This window comes from Canis lupus, chromosome 30 (assembly GCF_011100685.1).
Source record: "Canis lupus familiaris isolate Mischka breed German Shepherd chromosome 30, alternate assembly UU_Cfam_GSD_1.0, whole genome shotgun sequence".
In the NCBI taxonomy this organism is placed as follows: Eukaryota; Metazoa; Chordata; class Mammalia; order Carnivora; family Canidae; genus Canis; species Canis lupus.
In genome coordinates, this window is record NC_049251.1 from 35,979,343 (window position 1) to 35,995,584 (window position 16,242).

The window sequence follows — 16,242 nt, forward strand, 5'->3', positions numbered from 1 at the left end:
ATCAACTCTAATGATTACACAGTTCTTTTTTATACTGAGCCAAAATCTGTCTCTGTTATTTCTGGCCATGTGGCTTACCCCCAGTAACTTTCAGGTAATGGCAGAAAGTTGATATTCTCTTACTGGGCAATGTTTATATCTGTGTGAGGTAGCAACTGACCAGGGAAATAAAGTCTTTGTATAATAAGATATGAACTCAAAATATTTGACATAAAGAATGACAAGCCAGAAAAGAACCCTTTCCTCTATTCATGTTTTCATTATATACTCAACTACCTCAACTGTTGCTCACAACCACTGAAAGATATATAGCAGACAGCATTATCATTTCTCACCATCAATTCCTTTTTACATCCAAAAAATTAAGAACCAAGAATATTCAGAGATTTGCCAAAGGTAATAGAGATGAAATGCAACCCTAAACTTCTCATTCTACAGTCCAAGTGTTACAGAGAAATATTATAGGACAACTTAAAAGCACAAGCTAATTAGAAATACATGGAGTGTCTGAATCTCAAGTCCCTCATTCACCTATCTGATCTTTTTCTAGACTTGCTTAAACTCTGGTTTTTTTGTTATCATAAAATACCTCAGACAAATAGAACTGCTTAATATTTTAACATCAACCACAATAGTGCTCAACAATGAGTATCAAAATCATCTATGAAGCTTTCCAAAATAAAATACACCAGGGTAAGGTATGTAAGCACAGTTAAGAACCACTAATCTTACAATTTTATAAAAGATAATATATGTTTTGGGGCATATAAAGCAATACAAAAAACACTTATACACAACTTGGTACATAAAATATTTTTTGTGCTAATTACATTTTAATTCATTTAGATTAATGGAAATAGACTAGTGGTAGACGTAACTGTTAGCATTCTCGTTTTCAATATATTTTGCATTCTACCATATTATTTCATATTTCTACCGAACAATTTCTACATGTTTATGGCATATTAAGAGTGACATACAACTTTCCATACAAACCAGGATATTTGAAAGTAAAAGTAGGCACTTTTAATAACTAAACTGGACAAGCATAAACTTTAGACTGTCCCATTCAAACCTGATGATGGTCATCCCACCTAGGACAGTTAATCTCCAATATTTTCTATCCTACTTCAATGGATATAATATTTGTAGATAGAAATCAAGTGAGCTAATTCAGCTACTAAATATTTTTTAGTAAAAAGTGACAGAAAACATATTCTCCATTACTTCAGTTTCTCCAGTTCTAGATTTGCCATCTTATAATTTAACTATAAATAATACTTTATTGGACACTGAAAACACACTGGAGGATGCCATATGAAGTTTTATTTCTGAAGCTTATACATAAATTTGATATACTACACAGTGCTGACAAAAGATGTCAAATACTTGGCATATGCTGCTACTGCCTGCACAGTGGTGGCAGACATTACTAATCTATCACGATGTTCTTTTTTGCTAAACATGAAAACTACAAACACATCTCACATAGAACTCAATTCAAGAAGAGAGCAACATGTAATAAAAAAAAAATGCCAACAAATTTAACATGAAAGTAACTGCAGAAGAAATCTGGAAAAAATCAAGGAAAAAAATGCATTCAATATTAAAGTTCATCCAATTTCCGAGAAACATACACACACAATGAAATTCACAAAAGGGAAAGTTTGGCTCCTTATTTGATCATGTAAGAAGAAAATTTAAGACTTAAAAGGACATGAGCCCAAATGGCCAATAACAAAATTGAAATAATCTTACTCACTTGCTTTCTTCATCCAAAAGATGGAGCAGACCTGTTGGTTTCTTGCTAATAAGATTTATGCAACAGGTATTATCAATATAATCTATATTGTGCCAGCTGATACCTTCAGTTCTATATTCCTCCTAGGAAATAACAAATTCACAATTTATTCATCTTGCAAAAAAATAGTTAAGTATATGATAACAAAGACTGAAAAGCTTTTGCCAGGCTTAAAAGAACTGTCTAAACTTTTCCCTTTTAAATCTCTAATCTACATAATGGAAGAATGTAGGATTTCAGTTACACAAAACCTTCATACAGTATGTCTATTTTCATTGAAAAGTAGACAACCATATTTTTTGCTACAATGCTATTTGTATGCCACTCAGGTGAAAATTTAGGGCTGGAATCGTTTTAGTCACACTATGAGGACTACACTAAATAAAAATATAAAATGAAGAAGCCTATTTTCTCCCACAAGACTCTAAACCATCAAAAGAGTTTTTGTTGATTATCAACAATGAATTTAAAGAAACAATGCCTAGGAAAGGTAGAAAACCATCGTCTCCAGTGATCACTGATATCATATGAAGTTCATATATACTTCACTTGGTAAAATAAAACCCTTGGTGGGGGGAACAGCCCTTATTTTTTTATTTTATTTTTTTGATAATAAATTTATTTTTTATTGGTGTTCAATTTGCCAAAATACAGAATAACACCCAGTGCTCATCCCGTTAAGTGCCCCCCTCAGTGCCCATCACCCAGTCACCCCCACCCCCTGCCATCCTCCCCTTCCACCACTCCTAGTTCGTTTCCCAGAGTTAGGTGTCTTCATGTTCTGTCTCCCTTTCTGATATTTCCTACCCATTTCTTCTCCCTTCCCTTCTATTACCTTTCACTATTATTTATATTCCCCAAATGAATGGGACCATATAATGTTTGTCCTTCTCCGATTGACTTATTTCACTCAGCATAATACCCTCCAGGTCCGTCTAAGCAAATGGTGGGTATTTGTCATTTCTAATGGCTGAGTAATATTCCATTGTATACATAAACCACATCTTCTTTATCCATTCATCTTTTGATGGACACCGAGGCTCCTTCCACAGTTTGGCTATTGTGGACGGACATTGCTGCTCTAAACATCGGGGTGCAGGTGTCCCGGCGTTTCATTGGATCTGTATCTTTGGGGTAAATCCCCAGCAGTGCAATTGCTGGGTCATAGGGCAGGTCTATTTTTAACTCTTTGAGGAGGGAACAGCCCTTAGAATGTTTTTTAAAAAGGGAACAGCCCTTAGAATGTTTTTTAAAAAATTCAAATTCCAAGATTTAAAAAGGTCAAAGCTCAGGCCTTGAGCAACTATTCAACTACTAAGCCCCTATTGTTTACTTTTCCTCTGTACTGGGAAATAATCTTATAATCCTTGTGATGCTTTTGAACTGTTTTTCAGAATAAGGCTCCTGAAAATCTAAAGAAGTTTCTATACTGCAGTAATATTTAGGCACCAAGTAAATACCCCAGCCACCTGATGGCTTTAGTATGCACTGATAACATTCATACACTTCTCTACTAACACGGTGGTTTTACAAATTAGCGATTTTGTGATTTTTATCATTCTTTGGGTATTATTAGTATCCTGTAAATAAGAATGGTGTAGTATAAACCGTAGCTACTCTAACTGGGAAAGGTAAATGCCTGCGCTCACTTCAGCAGCACATACACTAAAACTGGAACAATACACAGATTAGCATGGTACCTGTTCAAGGATACCATGCAAATTTGGGAAAGGTAAATGCTTAATTCTTTCCTTTTATTTAATAATTTCACAAGAAAGTAATTGCTATATGAAGGTCACCCCAGCTCAGTAATTTAAAAGGTTTTTTTCCGTTTCTTCTTGTTTGTAGCATGGATAACAAGCATATGGATGCTTGTAAAGATGTTAATAGCAGTCCAAAATCCTTCCTCATCTTAATGACAATTCAGAGCTCCTTGCTAAAGTTAACTATTATCCTAAATTCCAATACCACTGATAAGATTCACTTATTTATAAATCTAATATAAAGAAAATCTTACTATACTCTTTTCACGTTTTTTTCAACTCAACATCAGTTTCAGAGACACATCCAGGTTGTAGAATGCATCTAAAGTTCATCCATTTTTTAAAATTCTTTATATGAATTCAAATTAGTTAACACATAGTGTATTACTAATTTCAGGGATAGAATTTAGTGATGCATCAGTTGCATATAACAACCAGTGCTCATTATATCAAATGCCCTTCTTAATGCCCATCATCCAGTTACCCCATACCCCTACCACCTCCCCTCCAGCAACCCCTATGTTGTTTCCTAGAATTAAGCATCTCATGGTTTGCCTCCCTCTCATTTTAATCTTATTTTTCCTTCCCTTCCTCTATGTTCATCTATTTTGTTTCTGAAATTCCACATGAGTGAATACATATGGTATTTGTCTTTCTCTGACTTATTTTGCTTAGCATCCATTTTAATTGCTGTAGGAACATCATATTCACTCACTTATGCTTTATCTATGGCTACTTTCTCAATGTAATAGCAGCATTGAGACTATATGTTATTAAAATATGTGTGGTTTCAATCCTTGAAATTTGGCCCTTGTGTTATGGTACAGTCTATGAATAAATTTTTACATTTTGTAAATTTGTAGTTATCTATGTATGTCAAATAAGTATTTGCTTTAAAAATCTATATCCACAGGAAAAAGAAAATTCTTCTATATCCTTATATGATACAGGCCTTGAGCCTATGGAAACTGGCATTCTAACCTAAAGGCAGGCAGGATTGAGCACCCATAAACGCACCTGCTCCATCCTCTGGGTGCTTTAAATAGTCTATAACCAGACTGATTTTTTCTTTTGTCTGCTTATTCTGTTCTCTATTCAGCAAGGTTTGTTAAAACATTCCACTACAGTTCCACTAGAATTACATGTTTCTTTTTTAGTTTTATTAATTTTGTTTTATATACTTTGAGTCTAAATCAGGAACCTATAAATTTGGAATTGCACGCTTCCTGATGAACTGACCCCATCATATTATCAAATATTCTTTTTGATTTCTGGCAATGCTGAGATTAATATAGCAATATCAGCTCTACTTTTGTTCAGATTTACTAAAGCTTCTTCCATCCTTTTAACTTTTTAATATGCTTATATTTAAAGTATCTTTCTTATAAGTAGTAATTTACTTTTGTTTTATATCAAGTCTGATAATATATCACTTCAACTTGGAGTAATAAATCCATGTATATTTAGCACAATCACTGATATTTTGTGGGATTAAATCAACCATCTATTATTTGCTATTTGTCCTGCTTTCCTGATATCGCTTTTTTTTTCTTCTTTCTTGCTTCTTTTTCGACTACTGGAGTTTTTATTTTACTTGTTCCCTATAGTAACTTGACAAATTTATATTCATTTACTATTTAGTGGCTATCCTAAAATTGTAACACATATCTTTAACTTATCAATGTCTAACAGAAAAAACATCTACTAGCACTTGGCGTTTAATACAAAGATCTTAGAATATCTTAAATTCCATGTACTATCTTCCTGATTTCAATGCTATTATATTCATTTATTTTAGTTCTACATAAATAATAAACCATAATAGATATTTTTATCTTTGCCTAATTTAGTTAATATTCATTTAGATTCACCACCCTCCCCCCCCCCTTTTTTATAATGTTCATTGCTCTTTATTCCTTCCTGCATCTCTGAGCTGCAATGCCAATAATTTAGCTACTGCCCAAATAACATACTTTAGTTTTAAGGAAGATATCCAGTTGTCTTTTGTCATCCACTGCTTGCCCTAAAAGCCTGAGTTCCAGTCTTATGGTTGCTTCTTTAACGGTACTTGCTCCCTACTGCCCAGTCTCCAAACCCCAGATGCTTCTCAGTTTACTATGACTGTCCTTGTACTTACAATGCTTTGAATTCATAGAACTTCACAAATGTGTGCTTGTTGGATTTTTTGTTTTCTGTTTTAAGTTCTGGAAAAATTCCCAACCATTATATTTTCAAAGATAGCATTTTCTTTTTCCTCACATATATCTTTCCAGAATTTCTCTTACATCTATTTTAGACCTTTTCACTATGCCCCATATGTCTCTTATACTATTTGAATTTTCCTATTTTCATCAGGCTGGGTATTTTCTTCTGGCCTATCTTCCTAATCACTAATCCTCTCTTAAGTTATATCTAACTGTTTTAAACTATCATCATGTTCTTAACTTCACTCTACCTTTTAGTTCTAGATTTTCCTAAACTTAGAATTTCTTTGTAATTCTTTTATAAAAATATTGTTTTTAAAAAAATTTCTTGATGTCATTATTACTTTATAGTTCATTTCTGTTAACATCATTTCCTGGATTTCCGATTGTACAGTCTATTGTCTCACTTCTCTTGGTTTCTATTCATGTTGGGTTTCACTCCATGTGTGTCTTTAAAACAAAATTCTCAGTTAAAAAACTGAATGTTGGATCCTGTATATGAAAAATCATACTGATAATGTTACCACTAGGATGATCTCTTCCTCCACTGGAGAATAAATTTGCTCCTGGCAGCAAGTGGCTAAAAACATTAGGAATTCTATAGTCTTTTAACCCAATTGGAACTTAAGATTTTAAACTGGGCTTCAGTCCCTTAAATGCCTAATCTATTTCTAGTTTATCTTTATTTCTAAGATGTAACCCTTTAAGGTCTCAAGCAGAAAGCCTATAGGAGTTGCCAGCAGGTTCTTCCTTCTTCTTAAATCTCAAGAAAACCTGTTCCGCTTCTCAGATTCGGCTCTTTCAAAATCAGCACTCCTCTACCAGAATAAAGGAATGTCTCTAGCAACAAAGCAGTCCAAACATGCTGTGCTTGTCAACCTGGGTTTCCTTTTTGCAGATATAAACTCTATAGAACCTCACTTATTTATATGTACTCCAATGCCTTCAAATATATTTTGCTCATTCTTTATGGGTATTCTGCAAAGCAATTTGGTCAAAATTTCCTAGTTTGACATCCCCAGAAGTGATAGAGACCCCCCAAAAAACTCACTAGATTATACACTCAGGTAAGATCCCTGGCACTATGAATTTTCTATCTTCAATGCCTACCACATAACTGTTACTAAATTTACTGATAAGCCAATGGCTTGAAGGATAATTCTAAACAAGTAAAGGAAATAAGAGAGCAATATTATTAATGATAGCAGCAAATATATTTTCAAATCACAGAAACGTCTGGTCTGTATCTTACTCCACATTATCTTTATATATACCTTAATTTAGGACTCAGAATCACACACTCCCACTACCTCAACTGGCTTATGTATTATGTCTTTCCCTTCAGTTATTTTACCTCTCTTTGGTCCATCTTCCACAGTTCAAATCCTCTGCTAAATACACTTCAAACTGCTCCTCCTTTTTTAAAATTCCAATCTTCTCTACATGACATAGAAAGCCCACAATTATATTATCCTAGGATATTTCATAAATGTATCTCCCTCCCTGTCTCCATTCTTTAAAAAAAAAAAAAAAAAAAAGATTTTATTTATTTATTTATTTATTTATTTATTCATGAGAGATGCAGAGAGAGAGGCAGAGACATAGGCAGAGCAAGAAGCAGGCTCCTTGTGGGTAACCCGATGCAGGACTCAATCCCAGGACTCCAGGATCACACCCTGAGCCTAAGGCAGATGCTCAACCAAAAGTACCATGTTGTTTTACGCTCCACAATTTTAAGAATATTGTTACCTTTGTTTAAAATATCTTTTCCCCATTGACAATCTGGTAAACTCAATCTTCTATTCAAAACTATATTCCAGAATCACCCCTGAGAAACTTTTGTAGACTTTCAGGAAGTTCTTATCAACTTCATCCTTTGTATCACTACTTTAACATTCTATTTGATTTTGGCACTTATTATCCAGCAGGACAATTATTATACCTCTCTCCCATCTTGTGGGAGAAATTTTGTGTCTATATACAATTTTTGACAAAATTTACTTCAGTATTCAAAATTTTCAAGATGTTTCCTCCCAAAGCATATTTGATACCTTTTTATTTCTATCTTTTTTTTTCAAAAAGTGTTATCTACTTACTGATTTTGTATTCCATTGGTAGTTAACAAATACTCATTGCATACCCATCTCACTTTAGGTACCAGAGATACACAAATAAATAAAACAGTTAATATTTAAGCTGCCTTAAATCTCTTATTCACAGGAAATCCATTTTCAGTGGAAAAACACAAGAGACAGGAAGAATAAACAGATGAGATGGCAGAGGTCTAAAGTCTCCAAACTTTCTATAAATTATAGCAAAAGAATACCCATTACATTAAATTACAGAAGAGAATACTGAAACTTGAAAGGAAAAAAAAGATGTATCTTGGAATCTAAGTCTTCTGACCCATAATTCCACCACACTGCCCAAGATTATAAAATTCAGGGTAGCAAATAAAGATCATCCATGCCTTAGTAGTTCCAAACACATTTTCCATAAACGTAAGGTTTTATTTTCTATACATGTTTTTAGGCAAAGTATTTCTTATGGCTCCTCAATGTCTAATCTACACTTCTAGAAAAGGTAAAAAAAAAAAAAAAAAAAATTCAGTAATAGTCAATACCTTTTTCCTTCAAAAGCAATTTACTTACTCTTCTGTTTAATGATCCAAAGAGCAACTGACACCTCGCTTCGTAAAACACAGCACTCAACAAAATGCATTTCTCCACCCCTCCAATACATATATCCATTTACAAAAGATAAAAAATACTTGTTTAGCATGATCTAGCTAAAAGGACAGTAGACTGAGTCAAGTAGAACAATCCCAGCCAAGTTTTGGTTAAAAGCAAGAATCATAGAACCAAAGTGCTAAGGTTTGAATGGATACTGGCTTCAGATATCATCTGTAAAACCAGAATAAAAATAGTACCTTACCTAATAAATAGTAAGTGCTATGCAAATGTTAGTTAACACTGTAACAAATAATACTGTATTATCTTTTAATAGCTCCATCAGAGAGTCTAGCTAAAAGGTGTTTTTTTCGGTTTGGGGGAGGGTTTTAAGATTTTACTTATTTATTCATGAGAGACACAGAGAGAGAGGCAGAGACATAGGCAGCGAAGCAGGCTCCATGCAGGGAGCCCAATGTGGGACTCGATCCAGAGATCAGGCCCTGAGCTGAAGGCAGACGCTCAACTGCTGAGCCACCCAGGTGTCCCTAAAAGGTTATGTGTTTAAAATTTCAAGCATCATCAAGATGGCCAGAACTAGTGCTGCTTGTGCTACGGTTAATCAGTCCTCATAACCCTTTAAAAGCAAGACAGATGCACTTGAAGCTAGGACAGAGAGCAAAAAACCCCAAGGAAAAGAAAGGTCTTTTTTTTTTTTTCCTGTTTTGTAAATGTGTTTTGGTCCTCCTGTTCATTTCATTTCTTCACCATTTCCTTGAGATAAATGTGAACCCTGCTTCTACTTATATCCTCCTATACAAATTGAAATTGTGGGCTACAATCTCAACTTGTTGCTAACTTAAAACTTGGCTTTCAGAAAGAGCTCACGTCTTCTTTGACCCTGCATTTACCATAAGCATTCTCATGGAAACCGATGGCTCACTCAACTCTAAATCAATTTAAACTTCTCCCCCAAAATATCTAATTACTCATTTTGGTCTCTCTACAATATCCTATTTCCCTATATCCATACTCTAAATTAACTCAAAATTCTATTAATAAGCTCCGCTAACCCCACGGATAAAGAAATAAGACACTAATCAACTGGATTGAAACTAAAAGACCAAAGCTATCACACAAGCATATTTAGCATTACACACAGTGACCAAGCACATGGCAGCAATTAAAAATCACCAACAGAAACTCAAAGCAAACCCATGCATCTTTTCATTCAAAGGTGTACTCAAGCAAACACATATTTTTTAATCTACTTGAGGTCTACTAAAAAGAAAAGGAAATCCAGTATCATATGGCTCAAAAACTATGCTGATTTTTCATTTGCTAACACAGACATAAAGACTATAGTATCTGGGGGACCCCTGGTTGGCTCAGCAGTTTGGCACCTGCCTTCGGCCCAGGGCGTGATCCTGGAGACCCGGGATCAAGTCCCATGTCAGGCTCCCTGCATGGAGCCTGATTCTCCCTCTGCCTGTGTCTCTGCCTCTCTCTCTCTCTCTCTCTCTCTCTCTCTCTGTTTATCATGAATAAATAAATAAAATCTTAAAAAAAAAAAGACTATAGTATCTGCATGGAAGTATAAGATTTAAAATGCTTGTAACTATGACTCAAAAATTTATATATGTATATACATGTGTGAAGATAAGTGGGTGAGACAATGGGAGGGGGCAAGCATATATGCATTTAGGTACTCACTTGCTCCAATTTAAAAATATGCTGATTGAAGTAGTGTTGTAAACGTTCATTAGCAAAATTTATACAGAACTGTTCAAAGCTGTTATTTTCATAATCTTCAAACCCAAAAATATCAAGAACACCAATGGACAAAGTCTGTAAAACAGGAAAAAAATTAGAGTTAAAAAAACATGTTCAAATTTATTTCATGAATAAATACAATATCGGTAAGAAAATGCTCAAAGTTCTCTTATAGTAGTGGAGAGGCAATTTTGGGGGGCCAGTCTTCTACCAAAATATTCCACAAAAGTATTTTAGTTTTATCTTCAACTTCTTCTTTTTATCCCAATTATAAAAATACATCCAAAATTTTAATACATGTAATACACTGTTTACAGAAATGTTTGAAGAAGGGTTAGTAACTTGTTCTCAATCTCAGAAATCCCTAAATTCTAAGAGATAAGAAAGTAAAAGTACTTCACCTATAGGGAAGTAAAAAATAATCTAAAGCTAGGTTTTTTCCTGGGTCTCCCAGATTATACAAAGAACATCATGCAAGTTTTCCTAATTCCACTTCTATAGCCCAACAGAATTCTGCTTTACAAACCAAGCTAACTAGTATGTTTAATCAGCCTTGTGCAAGCTAAGAGTGTAATTGGACATCAGAATATGTGGTTTCTTCAATTTTAAAAAGGTCTTTTTAAAGATTTATTTATTTATTTTAGAGAAAGAGGGAGTAGGGGGAGTGGATGAAGGGAGAAGCCTCAAGCAGATTTCCTGTTGAGTGTGAAGCCTGACACTGGTTCAGTTCCACAACCCATGAGATCATGACCTGAGCTGAAACCAAGAGTCAGATGCTCAACCAACAAAGCCATCCAAGTGCCCCAAATTTTTAAAAAATTTTTATTAAAAAAAAAACCTAAGTTTACAATGTTAAATAGTTATAAAATATTGTAACAAAAAACAAAAATCCCTTCTTCATTATCAATTTCTATTCCCTAAAGTTAACAAAACTCAAATCTTTTATCTATTTGGTATAAAATAGTACAGTATAGTATACAAATGCTTATTCTTCTATGTCTTGGTATTTTGCTTCTACAAATTATACTCTAATTATAGATAATATGGATTCAGCTCTAATACCTCTAAACCAGCATTCTTCTCACCACCTCACCTCATTCTTAAAATACAGTTGCATGACAACTGTATGTAGATGCTTCTACCATATTAAAAAATAAATTCTGGGGTGCCAGGGTGGCTCAGTCAGTTAAGCATCTGCCTCAGTTCAGGTCATGATCCCAGGGTCCTGCTCAGTGGGTAGCCTACTTCTCCCTCTCCCTCTACTGCCACTCCCCCTGCTTGTACTGTCTCCATCTGTCAAATAAATAAATAAAATCTTTTTAAAAATTAAATTAAATTAAATTAATTCAAGGGCACCTGGCTGACTCCATCACTGGAACATGTGACTCTTGATCTTGGATTTGTGAATGCAAGCCCCAAATTGGGTGCAGAGATTAAAAATTTTAAATCTTGGAAATACATCACAATACAAACCTCCCTCAAAAAAATGGAAAAAAAAAAAACTCAAATACACAAGCTAACCTCGCATCTAAAAGAGTTGGAGGAAGAACAAGTAGAAGAGAGAGATAATAAAGAACAAGTAGAAGAGAGAGATAATAAAGATTCAAGCAGAACTCAATGAAATAGAGACCAGAAGAACTGTAGAACTGATCCACAAAACCAGGAGCTGGTTCTTTGGAAGAATTAATAAGATAGATAAATCCCTAGCCAGCCTTATTAAAAAAAAAGAAAAAGAAAAGAAAGAAAAGACTCAAATTAATAAAATCACGAAAAGAAAGAGATCACAACCAATACCAAGGAAATATAAACTATTTTAAAAACGTATTATGAGCAGCTATATGCCAACAAATCAGGCAATCTAGAAGAAATGGATGCATTTCTGGAAAACCACAAATTACCAAAACTGGAACAGGAAGAAACAGAAAACCTGAACAGGCCAATAACCAGCAAGGAAATAGAAGCAGTCATCAAAAACCTCTCAAGACATAAAAGTCCAGGGCCAGATGGCTTCCCAGGGGAATTCTATCAAACGTTTAAAGAAGAAAGAATACCTATTATACTAAAGCTGTTTCGAAGGATAGAAAGGGAGGGATATTTTCAAACTCATTTTATGAGGCCAGCATTACCTTGATTCCACAACCAGACAAAGACCCCACCAAAAAGAATTATAAATCAGTATCCCTGATGAACATGGGTACAAAATTCTCACCAAGGTATTAGCCAACAGGATCCAACAGTACATTAAGAGTATTATCCACCATGACCAAGTGGAATTTATCCCCAGGATGCAAGAGTGGTCCAACACTCGTAAAACAATCAATGTGATAGCTCATATCAACAAGAGAAAAAACAAGAACCATATGATCTTCTCCACAGATGCAGAGAAAGCATTTGACAAAATACAGCATCCATTCTTGATAAAACTCTTCGAAGTGTAGGGATAAAGGGAACATCCCTCAATATCTTAAAAGCCATTTATGAAAAGTCCACAGTGAGTATCATTCTCAAGGGGGAAAAAACTGAGAGCCTTTCCCCTAAGATCAGGAACATGACAGGATGTCCACTCTCACCACTATTAATTCAACATAGTACTAGAAGCCCTAGCCTCAGTAATCAGACACAAAAAGAAATAAAAGGCATTCAAATTGTCAAAGAAGTCAAACTCTCCCTCTTCGCAGATGACATGATACTATATACAGAAAACTCAAAAGACTCCACCCCAAAAGTGCCAGAACTCAAACAGCAATTCAGTAATGTGGCAGAATACAAAATCAATGCACAGAAATTGGCTGCATTTCTATACACTGAGACTGAAGACAAATTAAGGAATCAATCTCATTTACAATTGCACCCAAAAGCATAAGATACCTAGGAATAAACCTAACCAAAGAGGTAAAGGATCTATACCCTAAAAACTACACAACACTTCTGAAAGAAATTGAGGAAGACACAAAGAGATGGAAAAACATTCCATGCTCATGAATTGGAAGAATAAATATTGTGAAAATGTCCATGCTACCCAGGGCAATTTACATGTTCAATGCAATCCCTATCAAAATATCATGGACTTCTTCAGAGTTGGAACAAATAATCTTAAGATTTGTATGGAATCAGAAAAGACCCCGAATAGCCAAAGGAATACTGAAAAAGAAAACCAATGCCGGGGGCATCACAATGTCGGATTTCAAGCTATATTACAAAGCTGTGATCATCAAGACAGTATGGTACTGGCACAAAACCAGACACATAGATCAATGGAACAGAATACAAAATGCAGAAATGAGCACCCAACTCTATGGTCAACTAATATTCGACAAAGCTGGAAAGAATATCCACTGGAAAAAGGATAGTCTCTTCAATAAATGGTGCTGGGAAAACTGGACAGCCACGTGCAGAAGAATGAAACTGGACCATTCTCCTACACCATACACAAAGATAAACTCAAAATGGTTGAAAGATCTCAATGTGAGACAAGAATTCATCAAAATCGTAGAGTAGAAAACAGGCAACAACCTTTCTGAACTTGGCCACAGTAACTTCTTGCAAGATACATCTACAAAGGCAAGGGAAACAAAAGCAAAAATGAACTACTGGGATTTAATCAAGATAAAAAGCTTCTGCACAGCAAAAGAAACAGTCAACAAAACTAAAGACAACCTACAGAATGGGAGAAAATATTTGTAAATGACATATTAGATAAGGCGCTAGTATCCAAGATCTATAAAGAGCTTATCATATTCAAACACCCAAGAAACAAAAAAAATCCAATCATGAAATGGGCAGAAGACATGAACAGAAATTTCTCCAAAGAAGACATACACACGGCCAACAAGCACATAAGAAAATGCTCTGCATCACATGCTATCAGGGAAATAAAACAAAACCACAACGAGATACCACCTCACGCCAGTGAGAATAGTGAAAATTAACAAGACAGGAAACACCAAATGTTGGAGAGGATGTGGAGAAGGGGGAAGGAACTCTCTTGCACTACTGGTGGGAATGCAAACTGGTGCAGCCACTCTGGAAAACAGTGTGGAGGTTCCTCAAGAAGTTAAAAATAGAGCTACCCTACGACCCACCAATTGCACTACTGGGTTTTTACCCCAAAGATACAGATGTAGTAAAACACCAGGACACCTGCACTCCAATGTTCATAGCAGCAATGTCCACAATAGCCAAACTGTGGAAGGAGCCATGTTGTCCTTCAACAGATGAATGGATAAAGATGTGGTATATATATGTACAATGGAATATTACTCAGCCATCAGAAAGGACAAATACTCACCATTTCCTTCAACATGGATGGAACTGGAGGGTATTATCCTGAGTGAAGTAAGTCAATTGGAGGACAATCATCATATGGTTTTACTCATATGTGGCATATAAGAAATAATGAAAGGGATTGCAAAGGAAAGGAGGGGAACTGAGTGGTAAAAATTAGAGAGGGAGACAAACCATGAGAGACTTCTAACTCTGGGAAACGAACAAAGGGTTGTGGAAGGGGAGGTGGGCGGAGGGATGGAGTAACTGGGTGACGGGCACTGAGGAGGGCACTTGATGGGATGAGAGCACTGGGTGTTATACCATATGATAGCAAATCAAACTTAAATAAAAACAAATGTAAAAAAAAAGTTTTAAATCTTAAATAAATTCCAATTAGATAAAAATCTAAATATAAAAATTAAATTCTAAAAGTACAAGAATAAATATTTTTATAATCTTGGGATAAAAGAGGCCTTCCTACGTAAGAAAAACCAATAAATAAAACCCAGGAAAATCAAGGAAAAATATGACAGAATTAACTGCCCCAAAATTTAAAACATATGGGCCCTAAAACACAACATAAATAAATATTAAAAATCAAGAAAAAATATATGCAATATATATCAAACTATGAGTCTGCAATATCCACCATGACCCCGAAAAAAAGAAAGACAAAACGAACAACATAAAAATAGCAAAATATATAATCAAGTGATGAAAAACCTAAGATACTCGACTTTCATCTACCATTGAAATAACAGACAATAAAATGGGATAGTCCTCCTAATCAGATTAATAGATGAAACGACTGATAATATCCAATGTGAGTAAAGGTGTGAGGAAACAGGCATTTTCATACACTACCAGTGAAAGTGTAGTCTATTTTGAAAAGCAATTTAAGTAGCTACCAAAATTCTAAAATGTATATATTCTTAAATCCAGCAATTCATCTTGAGGATTTTATCTTGGAGAAACATACACAAAGAATATTTTTTGTATCATCATTTATAACAATAAAATAAATGTAATATATTTTATGGGGAAATTTATGATATATATTATATAATATTACAAAGTTATTAAAAATAATGAGGTTCCAGATATATTTCAAGACATTTCAGGTAAAAAAAAAATAAAAGAAACATACAGATAACATAATTCTATTTTTATTTTTAAAAGCAACTATGTGTGTGTGTATATATATACACACACACACACACACACACATAGACATGTACATAAGGAAAAGGTCTGAAAAGATACACAAAATGGTAGTTTCCCTGAATAAGGTAATAAAAATGCACATAAGGAGGGAAACAGCAAGGAATATAAATAAAAGGTGATTCTTATTTATTACTCTACATAATTCTGTGTTTTTAAATTTCATGTATTATTATTATTTTATTAAAATCATTTTCCAGGAAAAATATATAATAGCCCAATGTATACCTTCGTATTTTGCTCCAAATCTTTACTATTCAGAAGTGCGTGATTAATCCGAAAAACTATCCAGTCAAATAGGGCACTATATAAAGACTTAGCCATGGAGTTCCTCACAGTCACAGCCTGAAAAAAAAAAGAAAAAGGTTACAGAACAAATGAAGATGGCAATAATCTAAGGCACTATAACAAAGTCTATTTTGCTCTCAATTAATAAAGAAAGCTGGGCAGACCTGGTGGCCCAGTGGTTTGGCGCCACCTTTAGCCCAGGGCCTGATCCTGGAGACCCGGAATTGAGTCCCACGTCAGGCTCCCTGCACGGAGCC

General features: G+C 34.6%; 1 protein-coding gene and 1 non-coding gene across 2 annotated transcripts in view; one reads left to right on the forward strand and one right to left on the reverse strand.

Annotated features, from left to right (window-relative positions):
* MYO9A (myosin IXA) overlaps positions 1–16,242 on the reverse strand; it is a 262,747-nt gene that overhangs the window by 154,143 nt on the left and 92,362 nt on the right. Inside the window, 3 exon segments of the mRNA XM_038580865.1 lie at positions 1,763–1,884; positions 10,151–10,285; positions 15,926–16,042. Of these exon segments, the coding sequence (XP_038436793.1) occupies positions 1,763–1,884; positions 10,151–10,285; positions 15,926–16,042 (374 nt within the window).
* Positions 3,443–3,546, forward strand: LOC119866985. The gene has a single exon (XR_005381930.1). It is a non-coding gene; the product is annotated as a U6 spliceosomal RNA (small nuclear RNA).